At 40.6% G+C, this 20,266-nt stretch overlaps 1 protein-coding gene across 3 annotated transcripts; it reads left to right on the top strand.

Annotated features, from left to right (window-relative positions):
- Positions 1-887: 887 nt before the first annotated feature.
- Positions 888-20,024, top strand: SPACA1 (sperm acrosome associated 1). Of its 3 annotated transcripts, XM_015858966.2 has the most exons (8): positions 891-1,265; positions 1,382-1,460; positions 5,191-5,247; positions 8,590-8,691; positions 9,073-9,179; positions 9,966-10,101; positions 19,417-19,561; positions 19,775-20,024. In XM_015858966.2, the coding sequence occupies exons 1-8, from the start codon at positions 1,149-1,151 to the stop codon at positions 19,866-19,868; spliced, it is 837 nt and encodes a 278-aa protein (XP_015714452.1). In that variant the 5' UTR covers positions 891-1,148; the 3' UTR covers positions 19,869-20,024. The 3 variants fall into 3 exon arrangements, with proteins under 3 accessions (XP_015714454.1, XP_015714452.1, XP_015714453.1); XM_015858968.2 differs by lacking the exon at positions 19,417-19,561 and having other exon boundaries at positions 888-1,265; XM_015858967.2 differs by lacking the exons at positions 891-1,265; positions 1,382-1,460 and adding an exon at positions 2,309-2,466.
- The last annotated feature ends 242 nt before the right edge of the window (positions 20,025-20,266 follow it).

The raw sequence follows: 20,266 nt of genomic DNA, 5'->3' as shown, positions 1-20,266 counted from the left end.
GGGCTAAGTTCAGGGCTTTGATTAAGCAAAAGCAACTCTTCAAAGTCTGATTCTGACCTCCAATATCTGTACACCTTGTTTTCATTGCCTTCTTTGCGTAAACGTGTAGTGCTGAAAGACATCTGAACAAACTTATTTTATACAAAAGAATAGAAATATATACAGGGTGAGGCTTCAGGCTTGCAAACAACAGGAATACCTGAAAAACCCTCTGTTCTGCTATTGATCCAAAGGAGTGCTAGAAACATTACTATGGCAACAATTCTTAACCAGTGGAAGAAGTATGCCATTATCTGTGCATAGGAAAAAAAGAAGAGGGGGTGTTTTTCAGAGCTGTTGCCTACCTCCCCCGGACCACTACAGAAGTGCTGACCTTTGGGCATGAGCTCCTGCTGCAGAAGCTTTCAGTGAGATATGACCTACAGAATTATTTATTGGCCCATGCACAGAGAATAAAGCAACTGCACTGAGTGAAAGAGTCCTGACACAGAAAACAGCACTGCATGGAACTCCTGTTTTCTAAAAGTATCAAACACCTTCCTTACAATGTTAACAAGCTGAGTTCTCATTGTGAATAAAGGAGATAAGAGTGCTCTGGCTCACTGTGTTATTCATGCCACGTGGTTGGATGCCACTTGAACCTTTCACAAGTACAGTTATTAACTCAGAAAACTAATGAGCATCTAATTTTGCCACATTTTTATTGCGAATGAGTTCATGCTAAAGTACAAATCTTCTGGTGTTGTGGTAATGGCATTATTTGGTCTATTAATTAGCAACTAGAATAATAAAGCCAGCAAGAAACCATTTCATATTATATGGCTAAATTGAAAGTCCACATCCCATATTGCCTGAAGGCAGAATTGTGAGCTAATCATATTCCAGGTGTTTGTGACACCTCAGAAGTCTTCTGCAGCTCCTAGCTGCATATGTAATCCCTGCTTTACATATGGGTAAAGTAAAGGAGGACTGTGGCTCTGCCCTAATCCTGGGGATGGGAGTGACACCGGATACAAGTCCAGGCAGACTGTTCTTCCTGTAAATGGCTGAGGAAAATGGTTGTGTGAGCGACGGTGTCAAACTAGGAGAGAAAAGGAGCAGCCCGGAAGAAAGCTTCCAAATACACACTCCCACTGCAGCAACACTTTATGGCTGTCTTGAGGCTGGGGAGAAGAACAAGCAGCTGCAAGCTCTTTCCAAGCTGTTTGTTTGCCAGACTTCTCTCTGGGCAGCCTGTGGCACAGCCAGCTGTGAGAGCAATACAAGTAGGTGTAACAGCTCTGCCCACTCGGTGCTCAATGTTGCTCCAGAGACATGGCACAGCAGAAGCCAAGTGCATCTTGCCCATTATTGTTGCTAATGTTATACCTTTATTTTTTAGAACAGAAAAATACAAAGAGATAAAAGGCAAGATGGAGAAACTGGGAAGAAGATGAGCTTTAGAAAGAGACTAAGACCAAGTACGTGAAGGAATGGAAAAGACATTTGTACTAATACATAAAATACACAAAATGTCATCTGGGTGCTTATTATGTCTCTGTTGAAAAGCTAAGTTCATAATTATTCTGTATAGATAATGAAGATCTGTCTTCCAGAGAAGCACGTATCCCTGTGGCCCTCTTTCCTTTATGGTAGCTTTTTTCTGCATCCCATCACAAGAAGCTACAGTGCCACAAAGATATGCACACATCAGTGTGTATGACAGGTACATATAATGCACATACATACAGACCCACAAAAGCACGTTGAAAATGTTTCATTGAAAGAAAAACTAGAACTGGATGCACACTTGAACTTATTCACTCAGTCATTTTCCCTTCCCTAGAGATAGACCTTTTTATTCAATATTGACTTTGTTTTCCAGTTCTAGATGACTTTGGGTCCTAAAGATATAGAAACAGGGGCTATTATTATCACTATTATTTTAACAGCATTGACTCTGACAGCTTCATGAAGTTTATTGAATGAGCAATGGTTCATTTCCCATCAGACAGCATTTTCACACTTCTCCAACTTCCTCTGTGTTCAATGGTGCAGTATCTGAGGGCGTACCGAGTCCTTTATAAAAGCAATAACCTTTCCCTTCTACCCTTCTGGAAAACAGATTGATTGATTACAGGAATTTTCTTCCACAACTTCTATGGGAAGAAATGACTAAGGAAAGGCTAAGTCAGAGGAATAAAACACATGGTCAACCTGAAGCTTTTGCTCCTCTCCAGCTCCTATGAAAGTGGATTTCACTCCCCGCAGCTGACAGCCCCGGGCGGCTCCCAAGAGCCAGGCAGAGCAGGGCAGGGCTCCCGGGCGCGGCTCGTTGTGACGCCTTAAGAGGCTGCGAGCGGACGGCCATGGCAGTGCGGGCGTGCAGCGAGGCTCTTCTCCTTCTCCTGCTCGCACCGCAGCTCACGGTCCTGCAGGACATGGAGCCGCTGGGCTCCGGGGACGAGACCCGGCGGGCGGAGCCGGGTGAGGCGGGGCTGCGTGCCGTCCGCTGCTCCTTGTGGTTCGGATGTGGAGCGGGCGGTGATGCTCACCGTGCCGTGACCCCATAAGTAGCGAGGGCAGCAGGCCCTTAGGGCTCTCCCCCTTGGGGCTCACTGCCACGACCCGGTGCTGCCCGCTTCCAAGGGCTTTGGGAGCGTTTATCAGAGTGTCCTGCTTGTATTCTGTGATGCAGCTTGTAATTAAAATGGTGTCTTAAGGGCGAAGATTTCTGTTCGACATGGGTTTTACAAGGCTTCCAAATGCAGAGAGGAATACAGGCTGCTTTTGCTGTGCTGGTGCTAATTGCAGCCCCCTGACAGGAATGCAAATGCAGTTCCTCAGCACGTTCTTATCTCAGCATGTGTGGGATTTACATATATAACTCCTATTAATGCTAATGGCAGCTATATCCACAATTATCTATACGGAGCTGACGCTATATTTTTATCTGAACTTGATGCAACTGGAAACAGATGTAGAAGTGGAAGGATGGGTAGTTATGGGAAGCTCTCTTAAAATTTTGGCTGATTTTACCTGATAAGGAAGATAAACTTTGCATTGTAACACCGGCATGGAAGGTTCATAATATTCAGATAAAAAGCACTGTCTAATCCTGAAAATGATCAGCAAATCTGATCCTTTTTCCCTTAATGTTTCTTTCTGTTGTTCTTTAGATTCCATGCAATCAGAACTTGAATCAGAAATCAGTACCAGCCATTCCTGACTGGCTTGTTAATTTGGAACCAATGAGCTTTTAATGCTTAGATATGTTCAGAGGTTTACTGGGAGTGTTTTTACTTAGACAATACAGCATCTTTTTATTTAGAGCTATTGTCCATCAGTTAGTTCATCACTCTCATTCTCTGGCAGAAGACTAATGGTTGTACGTTACAGTTACAGTGCGCCTGGAGCCAGAAGCATCCCAGAATGACACTGTGGTTGGTGTCTTCCACTATAATCAGAAGACATTTGCTTTCATTGGCAGCAAAGCCCCTTAGCCTTCTAATAGTAATACCTGAAGTTTACTGTCTCTGCTTGTTTAAAAGATTATTTTCTTCATCTTCTTCTTCTTTTTTTTCCCACTTTCTGTCTAGATGGCAAATGACAACTTCTGTTTTCAGATACAACCCCCTGCCATGGCTACTGTCCCATTAATTTAATAGAAGCTAAGAAAAGAATTATAGGATGTCTGAGCTGGCAACTGTCTTCTGAAGAAGTGATTATTTTCTAAAGCTTGTTAGATATAGTGTTTGAGGATACCCAAGCTGTTTTACAGGTTGTCTCCATTTTTATATGATTTTAAGTCTTCTATTTTCCTTATGCTTTGACTAAGGTTGGAGTCTTACTTCAGCATTCAGCCGAGTAGTTAAGTTATTGTTTCAGGATTGTTGTGCGTAAGCTGGGAGACTGTTCTGATGAGCACAGTTTATATGCTGAAATAAATGTCAAAGCCATAGAGACAGTTAGAGATAACAGAAGAATAAGATTTTGATGGCTCATTTGTAATGTTAGGAAAAAAGAGTCCAGTATCAGTTTATCACTGTGGAGAATTCAGCGTGCTGCTGTACTGTAAATCCTTTGCAGTGGAGGAATAAATATATTCATATACCACTGCCTGCAAGAGAAATGAAACTGTTCCTTTCAACCTGAGAAATTTAAAGTTTTAGTCAGCGTGCGGAAAATGTAAATGTTATCCAAAGATTTAAAAGCAAGAAGTGATATATAAACTTGCATTGCTACGCAGAAATAACATTTTGTAAACATGAATCTTGAATATAAAAACCTGAGAGACAGTGAAAGCAAATTTACATTAGTATTTGTTATCAGAAAAAAAATAATCTGAGTAGGCTGGACTGGCAATGTAGACTTGTAAAAACAGTCATAGTGACTTGTCTGTTCTCTCTGCATTTGGAAGAACTGGGAAGACCTATTGCTTGTTTAATGACTAATTTCCAAAGGTGCATCACTAAGTTAGTTTCTTGATGGAACAAGCACTGTATCTCAATATCCTTATAAACAAACATTCAAATTGAGTGCTATTAGAAATAAAATACATAATCCAGATTTCAATCCCAGATGGAGACAAGAACCTTTTGCTTCTGTACATTCTGTGAAGCCCATTCTGTAACCTTAAAGTACCATGAAAAATGGAAGGAGCCCAATCACTGTGATTAAATTGCCCAGTACCTAATTAAAACACTGTACCTGGTTGACTCATCCCTGGGCTAGCTGTCTAAACCTGACCTTGAGAGCGATGGGGAAAAAAATAATGTGGGAGGGCCAACCAACCAAACCAAAACCAACCAACCAAACAAAAAAACACCAAAAAAAACAACAAGGACATGAGTTGACTGAACACAATTTAATGATTTTTTTTTCTTAACTCTGTTCAGGGAGGACCTATAATTTGCATAGAACCTAGACACTGCATTTTCCTGAGCATTCAGTAGGCTAATTTAACATCATAAGCTGCCTCTTAAGAAAAATACATTTTTCCCTCTTAACGAATCATCTTAAGGTTTAAATATGAATGCTATTCACGCTAGATTTTATGAACTATATTTCATACATGTCTTGTTTTTCTGGTGCAGAAATGTTGGCAAATTTCTCATGTAAACTAAAAAGCAATGAAGGAATGAGTTTGCTATTACTTGGATTTCCACCCTGTCATTGTACTGGAGATGTAACTTTAGGCTTTGTGTTCAGGTCTGAATGCCCCTGAGTCCACAGCACTAGAAGTTGGAGAATGCACAGTTACATGTGGTAAGTAGCAAAGCAGATGAATAAAACATATTGTCATTTGCTTTTTGGGGGAAAAAAGTGCTAACTGTAGCAATTTAGCAGTTGTAATTTGCATGCCCTCATTCACCTCTCATTGATTTCAATTGCCAATAACTATAATTAACAAAAACAATCAGGCTGATTGTCATTAGAAGTTTAGGTCAGATCTGTTGTTTTATTAAATTCACAGCCTGCAAGCTCCTATTTTAAACCAGTTCCCTACGTCTATTGGCACATGAGCTGCCTTCCCCAAAGTAACAATTTTCGCTATTTGTGAACATCTGTGAGATGTTCAGAAGATGAAAGATCTTCTGATGCTTCTCACAGATGTCTTCCCACATACAATATTGCCAAAAAATTGCTTGCCTGCAGTAGCCTGTTCTGTATTCCACATTTATACAATTTATAAATCTTGCAATGGAGAGAAGAGGTATCGTTCTGGAGTGGGAAGGGAGAGAGGAAAAATGAGTCGAGCCTTAGGAAGACATCTCTGTGTTTAGGGTGGTGATAGGAACTGCTGTGAGGTGGTAATTATACTGCTTAGGAAGCAGGCTTGAATCAGAAATGCTATTAATTTATTATTATTATTATTATTTTTCTGAACAAATTCTGCTTCTTGCGAGACCACAGATAAAAAGAAAGAAGAGTTTTTGCCTCTGTCTGTCTGATGCTTTCTGGAGTGTACTTGTATATTTCTCCTGTCACTTTTTCCTATTTCCAGTGATAGAACTGCCTTGGTTACCTCAGGGAAACTACTTTGGCTATTAGGATGTTATGGTTTTAGAATATATTATTTCTACCTTTACATACTTCAATATTTTCTTCACGATTTCAAAGCTGGTTCTATATTTGGTATGCCCGTACCATGTATGTACTCTTGGTAATCTCACTTACTTTGGAGCATATGTTTAGGGTACAACAAGTCACTCTTTATGCCCCATGCCTCTAGAAGACCTCTCAAATACTGCTTATCTTCAGAGAATTTCAGTTTTTTTGGCCCCCTGAAATTAATGTTTAATCCTTCTAAAGTTAGAAAGTATATAGTTTTACTAGAGAATCAAGAAACTAAAGCTCTAAAAGCAACAACAAAAGATCATCATCTCATGCCTGCTCTTCAAACCATGTTTGTAGCCTCCATTCTAGTCTGGGCATTCAGTGCCTTGCATATTTGTCAAAAGGCTGGAAGGTACCGTATTAGTTCTTCCAGTAAAACCGTAAAGTGGTTTGTCTACTTCCAGTTCTTTCTTATTCCTTATGTTCATCTATCTACCTATCGCTGTATATTTACTGGTTTCCGAACAGACTCCATTTTATTATTTCTTTTCCAAGTAATGGTATGGCTCAGATCCCTTGTTCTCTCTATTCATAGTCCAGGTTTACAGAGGCATTCAAGCACAATTAAAGCATATATTAATTATATCATATCTGCCTCAGGTCTCTATCAGTCTCTCCATGGTCCAGTTCTTTTGGCAGCTACCTCTATATTTCTCTCAGCCTCTGTTCTCTATTGCTAAGAATTCAGTTCTCTGTGGGTCATCCATCCTGCCTCGCCTGTTCTATTAATTTACGTTTTTACAAGGTGAATTTCATTAGGGTAATTTATTTTTACTGCATCCAAGCCAGTTTTTTCTTAAAGTAACTTGGATGACTTGGTGAAGTTAAGCCTTCATTCGTTAGAGCATCTCAGTAGATTAATTTCATCAGCATTGGCAGCTGCTAAAAAGGGATGAGGAAAGGAAACATGGGAGTGAAGAAAGAAAGCTATCCAGAAAGAAGCAGCAGAGGAGCACTAAGAGAACTTGCAGATCTCATTAAAAGAGCTTTTTTTCATCAGGCCTTTGAGTGTGATACACTTCCTCGATTTTAATATTGCAGTAGATAAGACAAGGCGATTTTTCTCTGATGAATGTGATTACAGTTAGCCCAGCACCCAGATTTTATCAAGCCATCCTTTTGGATTTTCATAGGTTTCCTATCTTATTTTTGTTAGCTAAAAAAAACCTACATGGCCCTGAAGAAAGAGGAATGCCTTTAATAAAAGTGTCAGTTCGCTGCCATTTACACCTCTGTCTCGGCATCCATGAGATGAGACATTCTCTGGAGTGGAGAATGATCCTCTTTTTGTGTCATTTTCAGTAAGTGGTGTTGTCTCCCTCTGTCACTTGAAGTACTGTTTCACGAGTAGCATGACATCTCTGAAAGCCATCAGTTTATATAATACACATTTAAGGAAGGCATATGCATCATACACGCAATCTTCAAACCAATTCCCCATGTATTATTATTCTGCAAGGCGGGGGTAACTCTCCTCTTTCCATTCCTGTTAGTAAACAAAATGCTTCTGGAAAAATGGCAAAACCTTCTTCTGTTTACTGGGCTTCAGCATGTTATTCCTGCCTCCCCCACAAGCTATGTCATTCCAGTGAACTGTGTACACACAGTTTGGCAAAAACAATTAGAGCACTTGTTTTGAATTTGCTCATAATTGTTAAAATGAGGATGTTCCCATTGAAACCCTGATAAAGAGAGTGAACATTTTTTGCTTGCTTGAATGCTTTGTAGGAATTTTCCTTAGCTTTACACATTTGTGGTAGCTTATCTCCCATTTTTTTGCCTTCAGTGGAAACCACCATGTTGAAGGGTTCTTGGTGTTCAACATTTGTTTTCACCAGCTTCTCATAAGAAGCCCTTTACTGCTGACCACCAGCTTCTGAGCACCTACAGGCTTCATTCTGGAGTCAGTAATGGTATTCTTGTATCACTCACTGTAGTTACCCATAAGGCTTCTCAGACCCAGTCCCAGGAGGTTTGAATGCCTTCAGTTTCTGTTGACCTCAGTGGGAGCTGAAGACACTCCAGCAATCGCAAAACTGGAGGCAGACTGAGTTGGCAGTCTGCACGATATTCTCTGTGCCATCTGATTTGAGCATTTAAAGGCCAGGAGCCGGAATGCTTTGATAGTTAAAGTGAATTAACTGTTTTGCAGAACATGCATTAGTAGCTTCATTTCAAATGCTTTTTCTGAAAGAATAGTTTTGAATTAATATTGAATTCTTCAGACATGCAGGAAAATGATGATTCTGAGGATCTGACTCCCTGTAGCACAGAGTCTGACAGATGTGAATGTTGCTTTGAAATTGTAGATACCAACATGGGATAGCAGGCTTAGAATAGCAGGATTAGCAGGCTCTCTGAGAAGATCTGTTTTGCCTAGTGTTTGGTAGATACATCATATTAACATCTAGGATAAAGAAAGCAAGAACAAATACGAAGAAAATGAAGAAGGTACAAAGGATAATTCTTTTTCTTTTTTTTCCCCCAAAGGGATTGGTATTCAGGAAGTTCTGTCAACAAGTGGATGCCCTGGGAAAGAAGAAAAATGTATTGTTGGTGTGAAGGAATGCCGTGGGCCAGTGGACTGTGGATGTGAGTGGAACACTGTAATGTAGTAATCTAAAGCAAATCAGTGAATTCACGTGAAACATTTGTATTTGTTGTGAGTCTCGTGGAATTGGAATGCAATCATTATATTCCACCCTTCAGTTACCCTGTTCAACAACCTGGTAGTGTTTATGATCTCATTTTTAGACTGACGTGCGTTTGGTTTCAGGCCCCTGTAAAACACCATTTTTCTTCTATGTGCTTAGTTCCAGATATTGCACTAAGCAAAAGAATATTTGAAGTAATTTTAAGGGAAAGGATAATTTCCAAGTAACATTCTGTGGTTTGAAGAATTATGAGCTTTATGATCCATACAGAGACATTTCATATAGTTGATGATGTACCTATTAAAAATCCCTCCTGTAGGGGGAAGACCAATTTCTGAGAACTCTACAAGCGTGATGATGACTTGTATTTATATCTCTCCTGAAAATCGATTTCAATATGTTTGGAAGGTCTTAATTCCAGATGAGGTGAGTAATTGAACCCCACTTGGTGCAGAAAAACTGCATAATAGATTTGTTTACCACATTCTCCATGCAAAATGTTAAGACGTCTGTGCTAATTATTTCCTTTGCTGTTGCAACGCAAATAAGCTCTGATTTGTCATGAGCAAGTTAGTTTATATGGCCTTCCACTTTTATGCAATTTCAATTCCCTCTTTTTGTACGGGAGACAATAATTTTAGAGTTTCTTTCTTCTTGCTTCAGAGAAGGTGGGCATTGTGATTGATGAGTGAATGCATGTTATCAGGTCATAGTCGTGTTGCCCTTCCCTGTTGTTCTCATAGGATCACAGAATCATAGAATCATAGAATCACCAAGGTTGGAAAAGACCTAAAAGATCATCCAATCCAACTGTTCACCTATTACCAATAGCTCCCACTAAACCATGTCCCTCAACACAACATCCAGTCTTTCCTTGAACACCCCCAGAGTTGGTGACTTCACCACCTCCCTGGGCAGTCCATTCCAGTGCCTGACCAGCCTTTCTGAGAAGTAATACTTCCTAATGTTTAGCTTGAATCTCACCTGCCGTAGCTTGAAACCATTCCCTCTGGTCCTAAATCAGGTCATGGATCAGGTTGGAACATCATGGATCAGGAGGTGCTGAAGAGATGAATTTTCCTTGACATGTTGAAAACTGTTGGAAGAAATCAAGCACTTTTCTGTGAATCTGACATGGTGTGACTCTGCTTTGCAGATGAACTTAAAAAGAGACTAACCGTTATTTCTTTTTTTTCTTTTATATATGGACAGCCAGCAAGCATTCTTCCCAATGATTCAGCTATTGTGGTAGTACACAGAGGTATGCATTCAGTTACTTACCAGTGTGAAACTCATGAAAATGGAACCACAATTGCCTCTGTAAAATACACAGTGAATACAACAACTGGTAAGCTTGTAAAGACATTTACAGTCTTCCTGTGTTATGACCTCGTGTTTGTTGTGTGGCAGTTGATTTTCAGGGGTTTGCATATCACCAGTAACTTATAGGTGGGGGCTTGTGTGTGGCAATGACTATCATGAAATGCAGACCGATGAAAGAGACATAAAAAAGGAAATGACAGGATGATTATGAAGGGGTTCCTTGTGGAATAAGTGAGTATTTTCTTTGCCTTTGTAAAAACTGAAGCTAAAGTAAGGAGATTCCACTGTTACCTACTCATTTGTTACTGCAACCAGGTTGGTTAGCAAACTTCTTTTTGTCTCTTTGAGCTACATAGAACCAGCAGCACATCAGACAGTTCTGCAGATAAGTCTCCCTTCTACTTCAGTACTGAAGCTGTAAAACAACCTTTTGAGATTTTTCTTTCAGCTGCCATCTGGAATTTGCTTATGCACAATAGATTTAGAGAAGTTTAACTTTGAAAAGAATATTTAATACGATGGTTCCCTATGACATCTTTCTCTCCTCCTTTGCTAGCTGGATTTTTGCTGACTCCATGAGGAAAGGTAATGGTGTGCTGATTTTCTCAAATCATGGGAGTAGCTATGTAAAAACTCCAGCTTTTGTAATTAACAGAGAATGGGTAAAAGTTCCCTGTGCATTCTTTTTCCCAAGATAATATAGATTCAGGTCTTTTTTCTCCTGAAAAATCATGGCAGACTAGAAAGAGGGAAATAATTTGTGAGACTTATCTCCATGTTACTCCCCTCCATGTTTTTTGCCTCCACTCCAATCTTCCTTTCCCCCCCCCCCCCCCCCTTCAGCAAAATGTATCTCTCTTGAATTTCTTTCTTCCATTGTACATTAATGAGGATTTTATTTTCTGAATCCATATGGCATTCACAAAATGCCCAAATCTTCAGTTACATCTACTTGTTTCTTCTTTTTTTTTTTTTTTTTTTTTTTTTTTTTTAAATTCTCCAGTGTTTAGTTGCTGCCTTTCTTTTTGTACAAAAAGTTTTCTTTTTCAGACCTGAATTAGCAGAGCACATAATCTGTTTTTGGCTTAAACATGCAAATAGTCGCCTTGACTTGAGTTGGTGAGTCATTCATCAGTAGGACAACATGCTTGTATTTAAACTCTGGTTAAGTTGTGGTGAAAAGTGGTCGGATGAAACCCACCCAGCAGATACATCCATTGAGATCTTCTTACAAGGATTGAGTCTGTTGGCTCAGAAATTTATTTATGACTAAACTGAAATCTGAAGAAAAGCAGTTCTACATTGATTATATAGTTAAAAAGGTTAATTGTTCTGCCTAGTGCCAGACTGGCTTCCTTTAGCTTTGTTTAGAGGTATGTAGATATCCAAATGAGTTTCTGGGCTTTAGTTTCTACTGCCATTGCTTGGATTTCAGATATTATTAGCTCTTAGTTAAGTACATGGAAGAACTTATCAGTGGAAGTTTGATTGAGAAAGTACCAAGACTTTCATCATATCTGGTATTGCTGTCTGTAGCGCAGAATCATAGAATGGCTTAGAATGGAAGGGACCTTAAAGATCATCCAGTTCCAACCTACCTGCTATGGGCAGGGTTGCCAGTCACTGGATCATGCTGCCCAGGGCCCCATTCATCCTGGCCTTGGATGCCTCCAGGGATGGAGCATCCACAGCTTCTCTGGGCAACTTGTGTTAGTTCCTCACCACCCTCTGAGTAAAAAAATTCTTCCTAACATCTAACCTAACTCCTTTAGTTTAAAGCCATTCCCCCTTGTACTGCTATTATCTGTCCATGTAAAAAGTCAGTCTCACTCTTGCCTATGAGTTTCCTTCAGGTAGTGGAAGGCTGCAATGAGGTGTCCCCAGGACCTTCTCTTCCCAAAGCTAAACAAGCCTCTCTTTAGATGCAGCCCAGAATACTGTTGGCCTTCCAGGGTGCAAGAGCACACTACTGGCTTACCTCCAAGTTTTTGTACACCAGAACCCTCCAGTCCATCTGCACCGGAGCACACTCAACAAGTCCTTCTTGGCAGCATCTGGGATTGCCCAGACCCAGGTGCAACAACTTGTCCTTGCCCATCTTGAATCTCATTAGATTCACATGGGCCCACTTTTCAAGCCTGTCTGGATCCCTCTGGATGGCATTCCTTCCTTCTGTTGTGTCAACTGCACCACTCAGCTTGGTGTCATCAGCAAACTTACTGAGAGTACGCTGCATCCCACTGTCACACTGGTCCCAAGACAGACCGCTAGGAGACACCACTTATGACTGGCCTCCACCTCTGACTGCAATTACCCAAGCAATTCTTCATCCACCAAATAGTCCAGCCTTCAAGTCCATATTGCTCCAATTTAGAGATAAGTGTGTGGAGCGGGATGGTGTCAAAGGACTTGCACAAGTCCAATTAGGCAACATCAGTTGCCTTTCCTTTGTTTACTGATGCTATCACTTTGTTCACTGATGCTATCACTACATTATAGAAGGCCACTAGATTGGTCAGGCACAATCTGCCCTTGGTGAAGCTGTGTAGTCTGTCTCAGATCACCTCCTCATCTTCTACATGCCTTAACATCTCTTTGAGAAGGATCTGCTCCATGATCTTCTCAGGCACAGAGGTGGGGATCACCAGCCTGTAGTTTCTCAGGTCTTCCTTTCACCCTGTCTTGGAAATATGTGTGACATTTCCCTTTTTCTAGTCACCAGCCACATTAGCCAGTTCCTTCAGGACCCTGTGATACATGTCATCTGGCCTTATAGGCTTGTACACATTCAGCTTTGTGAGGTGGTCTCTGACTTGATCTTTTCTTATGCCAGGAGGGATTCTGCTACCCCCTAACAATGGGAGCAAAATGATTTTTGGATGGTCACACATCTAGTAAGATCAGAATACTGCATTTAGATTTCCAGTAGGATCAGGAGAATGTTACAAAGATCATTCTGGCAGCATCCACACGTGTGGCAAAATTCCACGTGCTTGGATTTAGATTTTCATAGCTGTTGTCTTCTGTTTTACAGAGTTGCTCTGCTCTCTAAGAGCGTAGCTTGCTGTGCTCCAGGCTTGCAAATGGGTAGTGTTTCTTCCCACATTATGATGCTGTTTTTTTTTTCCAGCTCCTAATTAAAAGACTTTTTGAAATGAGGGCTGGGGAATTTGAGCTTTCATTTAAGCAAGGCAGTTTCTCTCCCTACTCCAGTCTTTCTGTTCAAAGAACACCTTTTTCTGTTCCATTATCTGATTTCCAAGATGAAATGTGAAGAAGGGTAGAATCACAAAATCAGCACCAGAAATAAGACAAAACCTCATTTTTCACATATAGAACTGAACTGGTTTTTTTGTTTTGTTTGTTTCCACACACACACACACACCCCATAGCATCAAAAACTGGTCCAAAAGATTTCTAGTCAGCATAAGATGGACAGGTATGATGGGCTGCCTTTGGATTGCTGCCAGACCCTGCTGAGCTGCTCTCCCACTCCCCCTTCTCAACTGAACAGGGGGTAGAAAATAAGATGGAAAACTCATGGGTCAAGACAAGGACAGAGAGATCACTTACTAGGTATCGTCACAGGCGAAACAGACTCCTCTTGGGGAAAATTCATTTAATGTACTGCCAGTTAAAACAGGGTTGGTTGGTGAGGAGCAAAAACAAAAACTATGACACCTTCCCTCCTGCTTCCTTTTGCCCAGGCTCAGTTTCACTCTTTCATTCCTAACTCTTCTACCCCACCCTCCTGAAAAGTGCAGGTAGGTGGGGAATGGGAGGCTGTAGTCAGTCCGTAACAGTTGCTCTTTTCCACTAATGCTTTCTTCCTGTGAGTCCTCCATGGGCCACGGTCCCCAGGATAAACCTGGTCCAGCTTGAACTCTGTGTGAATCATATTTCCTTTAGGGAATCTCTACCTGCTCCAGCATGGGTTCCTTCACAGACTGCAGCACAGAGATCCCCTCCAGTGTGGTCTCCCATGGGCTGTGAGTTAATCTCTGCCCCATTGCCTTGAGCACCTCCTCCTCGTCCTGCTCTGAGCTTGACATCTCATGTATTACTTCCTAAAAGACTCTTTCTTTTTCCTTCAACTGAGAGGCATCTGAGGTCACTTAGATACACAAACTTCAGTCTGTATTTTGTCTTTCTCATCACCTATATCCCTCCCTGCACTATTCCACAGGGATAAATTTCTTTGCGATAGTGCCAGAACTGCAGGATGGAGCTAAGGAAGCAGAGCTGCACTTGTTTAGTGGCAGTCACTTCTTGACACTTTTCTAGAGAGAAAACCTTGAAGTGGTCAACAGAGCTAAAAGTAACCAAGGCAGCCAATAAGGGGCAAGTATATTTGCTCTGATCTCCAGTTCTGTTATTCTACCTGTGTGAAAAACAGTGGCCAGATTTGGAAATACCATCTAAGAACCTGACTTCAAAGACAGCATTTGAAAATATGTGATGTGATACTTTAGTTCAGATTTTCACACGTGAGGTGGGAGGACAGGAGGGCATGCTGCAAAAGGACTAGTAAGGCCTTACATTAATTCAGCTATATATGGCATGTGGCAAAACACTGCATGAGTTAATTTTAATGCTATGCATAAAGAGCTTCCATGTGTCCTTTACCTCTGATCACTGTGCTTCTCAGTGACCTTTTGTTGAACAATGATAATGACCTTTTTGTGTGAGGGAGTGGTTTTTAGTAATTTGTCTTCTTGGTTTTTTTTAGTTTTGTTTGTTTTTTTTTTTTTCATAACCATTCAGTCTGATGTCTCTGTCTTTTATAGCAAGGGAAACATAACATAATATTTTATCATCAAAAATTATTGAGATGTCTCCAAGGAAAATCTCAACTTTTAATAGCTGACATTTCTCTGAGTCCTTCTTACTAAATCATTACACTGAAGTACAGTAGAGGGTCTTGTTTCACACTCCCACCCATTATGTTGTTGGGTGTTTTGTGAAGACTTTGGGGCTGGAAGACAGTTTGTTCAAAATTACTAATAATAGTGCTGTGAGGAGGGAGGACTTTGCAAGGGAGGAGTGTGAGAGCAGGGAACAATCCTCATCACCATGCTCTGTGAATAGTGTCAGCCTCCTGCGATCCCAGCTATGCCCCAGCTCCACACTTTTCATGGGTGGAAGAGCATGTTGGGCTGTGTGCGTAGTGCCCCTTCTGTGGAGAAGATGGAGGCAACAGTGCTTTGTGTCTCAGAGGCCATTACAGCTCCCACTTAGCTACAGTTTGTTTCTTGCTGATGACTTCAGTTCCAGAGCTTCCTTTAAAGGCAGAATTCACATCTCTGTAATGCGTCACTGCTCAAGTGCATTATCAGCATTGCCATGTTGTCCTTGTATTTGCACAGAAAAAGAATGAGCGATCCCAGTGCAAAGTGTAACAACATGGATCTCCTCTGTGTGTGTGTGTGTGTGTGTGTGCAATCCTGTTCTCACACTTGCATATATCAGTGGATTTTTAATATGTATTAAAAATTAGGAATAATAAATATTAGGAATAATTAAAAAACAAAAAACAACAACAACAAAAAACAACCACCTGTGCATCACCATTGTATTAAGGGAAATAACAGTGTGCAGAGGCAGAAAATCTCATTGCCTCTGGATCTGGAAGCTGGTGGAAAGAACTCTCAATGGCTACTGGACCATATAAACAATTGCTTGAGCAAATGCTTATAGAAGGAACGTTGCTGTGCAGACAACATTATCATAGATCATTATCATAGATTTATGCCCCTGTTCCCTACTTAGAAGTTCAAGGATATGGAGAGCCATGAGAAGCCTGACTGACCATGAAGATGAGACAAAGAACTCACTAAGTACCTCAGCTTTCTCCCTATCTGAGGAGGCCACCCCTCCCCTTCCATTTATCAGAGGGGAAACACACTCAGTTGCACGTTTGTACTGCACAATGTACCTTAGGAATCCCTTCTTGTTGCTTTTGATGTTGTTCTCCAAGTTCAGTTCCATCTGCATTTTGGCTTTCCTGATCCCATCCTTGCATATCTAGGCAGCATCCCTATATTCTTCCCAAGCCACTCATCCCCACTTCCACTGCTTATACTTTTCCTTTTTTTCCCTTCAGCCTGACCTTCTGGAAAGAAATTCATCTTCATAGTTCAGATCCTCTTATGGTGCCTACAATTTAAGTGCAGAAATCCACCCTTGCATTTCATTTAAGTACATTCCTTTTTTAATCATGGTAAATGTAGGTAACCAACACGTATACTGAGTATCACAAACTTTCTGTTTTGTTAGAAAATTCTGAAAAATGCAGTAGCAGGAGACAATCTGACTGTTAGATCAATTAGGAATTGGCTGGCTGGCTGCAGCCAAAAGGTTGCGATCAATGGTTCTGTGTCAGGGTGGAGGCTGGTCAGAAGTGGTGCCCCTCAGAGGCTGGTCTTGGGATCCGTGCTCTTCAACTTCTTCATCAATGATCAGGGGCTTGATACTGCTCCTGATGTGGAAGTTCTTGTTCATCATAAAACAGCTTCTTAAGAAGCTGCTTTTCTGTTTGTTTCCTGCTTGCATTTTAAATTTGTGTATACTTGTAAGGAAATCCCTTTGTACTATCAGGTTGTCTCTAGGGCAGTTTTAGATCTTGACTACTGGAAGAACTTATTGCTTTGGAAGAAAACTTGAGTAGATCAGCAGTGGATACTCTTTTCTTTTTAGCAGGTTCCTGTTACAGCCTGTAAAACAAGGTATTATTAGATGTCTAAATTCACATCTTGTCAAGGAGAAAAATATATTGCATTAATGAAATTACAAAATTAAAAATAGTTTTCATTAATGTCCGTTCCCCACATTGGCATGTGCTTATCACAGAATCACAGAGTGGCCCGGGTTGGAAGGGACCTCAAGGATCATGAAGCTCCAACCCCCTGCCTAGCAGGACCCCCAAACTTCCACGTTTACTAGATCAGGTTGCCCAGGGCCCCATCCAACCTGGCCTTGAACACCTCCAGGTGATTCTGGAAAGGCAGTTCAGTCAGTGAAGTGAATTAGTCTGAAAGCAATTAACTCTGCATTGTCTTAAAAGCTGGTGTTCAGATATTCTATGTATGACATTCACAGCTTGTTCACCATGCTCCCCGTCTTGTATCTCACGGAAAGATCAGAAGAATCCTATAGATGAGCTGTGGTTTATGAGTACCAAAAGATTCTATGATGCAGGAGAATGAAACTCAAATGATGTGACCAAAGAATTGTTTAGATACTGCAGTGAAGACAGTGGCACAAGACCTTATGCAGACATGGAAATGCAGTAGAAACAGAAATTATTTTCCTGCATTCCTTCTGCTACAGAGAATATGTGCCAGTTTGAATAATTCTATATAGCAGTGAACAATGAGATATCACATTATAGTTTTAGAAACTCATATCAGAGAAAATAAAAGAAAAATTAAAGTTGGCTTGTCTACTGTTATCAAAGCTGGAGAGATCTGGAAAGATTTGTCATAGTTCATTGATTTGGTCGAATGTGGTTGAACAAAGAAGTTCAATTACATTTCAGAACATGGTGACCAGGTTTGATTTCCAGGGTCAAAAAAATAGATGGGGGCAATTGGTTGGTCATCTTCAGCAATTTCCACTTTTCCTGAGTTGTTTGTTGGAATCATCTTCCAATTGTTATCTCTTGTCTTTGATTAAAAGCCAAAGCAGTGGTAGGGACCTCAATTTCCTTAGAAATATTCCAAGGCTGAACAGTAATACAGCACTACAGAGCTTATTTTTTATTTGAAATCTTTTCTGCATTTTTCAGTTCTTATCTTCATGGAGCTGCTCCTTGCTATTTGTTTCTGAGCCATGCAAAGCAACTCCTTCCCAGTCATTCTTATGCCAAGCACATACCAAAATAGATATGTTTCCCTCTCTTTAATTTTTTCATTGTTAGTGTTTAGGAACTGTTACCCTTTTTTTTTTTTACACAGGTTTTACACAGCTAGAGGTAGTATTCTGACAGCTGTCGTGCTGTGACTGTCACTGAGCTTATTAACTTGTGTATATGTGTGCAGGTCAGTCCCATGTGTGCTCTCAATGTTTTGGGTAGTTATTTCCTGCCAAAATATGGCTTTCTATTGTCTAATCTTTTAGACTGGCATTTTAAACAGTAGATCTGCTTGGACTTCAAGTGGAAAGAGTGGAATTCTTCCGACCAGCTGTAGATACTGCATCTGGACTATTCATCCAGGCACCTCTACAGTTAGTATTATGTTACTGATGGATTATAAAATATTTACCTTGTGTTGGATTTCTAAACCAGGTTGGCAGAGGGTGGCTTGGAAGTGCCAGTTCCTCTCTAAGGGCTATAGAGAAAACTTAAGACAGCTATGTCAAATATCTACATATTAAGCTATCCTAAGTGAGATCACAGAAACACAGAATCTTAGGGGGTGGAAGGAACCTTGGAATCACAAAGGTTGGAAAAGATGTCCCAGATCACCCAGTCCAACTGCCTACCTATCACCAATATTTCCCACTGAACCATGTCCCTTGGTACAACATCTAAACATTTCTTTAACACCTCCAGGGATGATGACTCTACCACCTCCCTGGGCAGCCCATTCCAGTGCCTGACCACTCTTCCAAAGAAGAAGCTTTTCCTAATGTCCAACCTGAATCTCCCCTGGCACAACTTGAGGTCATTCCCTCTATTCCTATCAATAGTTAAATGGGAGAGAAGGCTGACATCCCATCTCACTGCAGCCTCCCTTCAGGTAGTTGTAGGGAGTAGTAAGGTCTCCCCTGAGCCTCCTCCAGAAGAGGAATCATCTAATTGTCTATTCCAAATCTCTGCTAAAGCAGGTTCCCTAGAGTAGATTACACAGGAAACCATCCAGGTGGATTTTGTATATTTCCAGAGAAGGAGACTCTGCAGCATCTTTGGGCAGCCCACTACTCTGTCATCCTCAAACTTAAAGCAGTTTTTCCTCATGCTTGTGTGGAACTTTGGTACCAGTTTGAGCCTATTGCCCCTTGTCCTGATGGTGAGCATCACTGAAAAGAGCCTGGCCCCACCAACTTGACTCCCACCCTCTAGATACTTACAAGCATTAATAAGATTCACTCTCTGTCTTCTCCCACGTCCCATTCTGAATACCTTGATCTCTATTTCTTTGCAGCTTCTTTGGTTAGATCTGCCTTTGCAAAGAAGGCATAGAATGTTACTGTTCCGACATTGTAAAGGCATGAGGGTCACGAAAGACCTGAGGATGAAAGAATGAAGTACTATTCCTTCTCACTGTTGTTCATACTAAATGCTTGATTCTTTTGAAAATTTGAACATGTTAATGACTATATATTTATTTTTCTTCAGGACTGAAAATAAAAAAAGCAAAGGGAAAATTAAGAGAACTATCAAAGAAAAGATGGACAAATGCCATTCTGATCTTTTGTGTGGTTACTGCAGTCATTTTGACCATTGGTGTGATCTGCATTGTAGTCTTTATAATTCTTCACTGGTAGGTGGACAACATACAATGTGACTTATGTGTTACTTGATCAAAATATGATATTATTGGTGACCAAAATGACCTGAGCTGAACTCTTTCAAGTTTCTATGCAATTTAATATTTGTACTGCCAATAGCAGATGGGAGGGGAATGATTCAAAGCAATTTATGTAAACCTACTTAAATGTGTGGGGTTTTTGTTGTTTTTGTTTTTCTATTTCAGGGCTCTTGTCAAAGCTGGTTTGGAATCAAAATGTGGTCGAGGCAACAAAGACAAAAAGCTGTCCGACAGTAGTTCAGTGAGTACCCTGGAATAAGTAGGCTCTCACTCAGAGTCAGTGTTGGATTTCAAGGTGTTGGAGTTCCTGCGCCTGCATCTACTGTGATCTCCCTAACTTCATTAGCCACAATACAATAAGTGCCACAAGCCCTTCTAGCACATGCTGAATGTACAGATTTAATTAAAAAGAAAAAAAAAAAAAAAAAAAGAAGAAAATTATTTTTTTTTTTAAATTCAGATTACACAGAAGCTGTATATAAAGAATATTAAAAAAAAAAAACAGAAAAAAAAGACAGGATTACTTTTTACAGCTTATTCACTGTCTTAGATTACTATTTTAACTGTTTTAATCCTATTCTAAGGTGTGTGTCCCTTCCAGATAGTGTAATAATTTGAACACCACTGATTTGGAGAACTAAAGCCAAATTTGGGGGA

Source organism: Coturnix japonica, chromosome 3 (assembly GCF_001577835.2).
Source record: "Coturnix japonica isolate 7356 chromosome 3, Coturnix japonica 2.1, whole genome shotgun sequence".
In the NCBI taxonomy this organism is placed as follows: Eukaryota; Metazoa; Chordata; class Aves; order Galliformes; family Phasianidae; genus Coturnix; species Coturnix japonica.
Note: the sequence above shows the minus strand (reverse complement) of the source record. Positions and strands in the feature narration are given on the sequence as shown.

Bases quoted from the DNA above. Each gene is read 5' to 3' on its own strand.
- SPACA1 (XM_015858966.2), top strand. From the start codon at position 1,149: ATGGCTGTCTTGAGGCTGGGGAGAAGAACAAGCAGCTGCAAGCTCTTT. The intron at 1,266-1,381 runs GTAGGTGTAACA...TTTATTTTTTAG, and splicing joins CAGCTGTGAGAGCAATACAA to AACAGAAAAATACAAAGAGA. The intron at 1,461-5,190 runs GTACGTGAAGGA...CTTTGTGTTCAG, and splicing joins TAGAAAGAGACTAAGACCAA to GTCTGAATGCCCCTGAGTCC.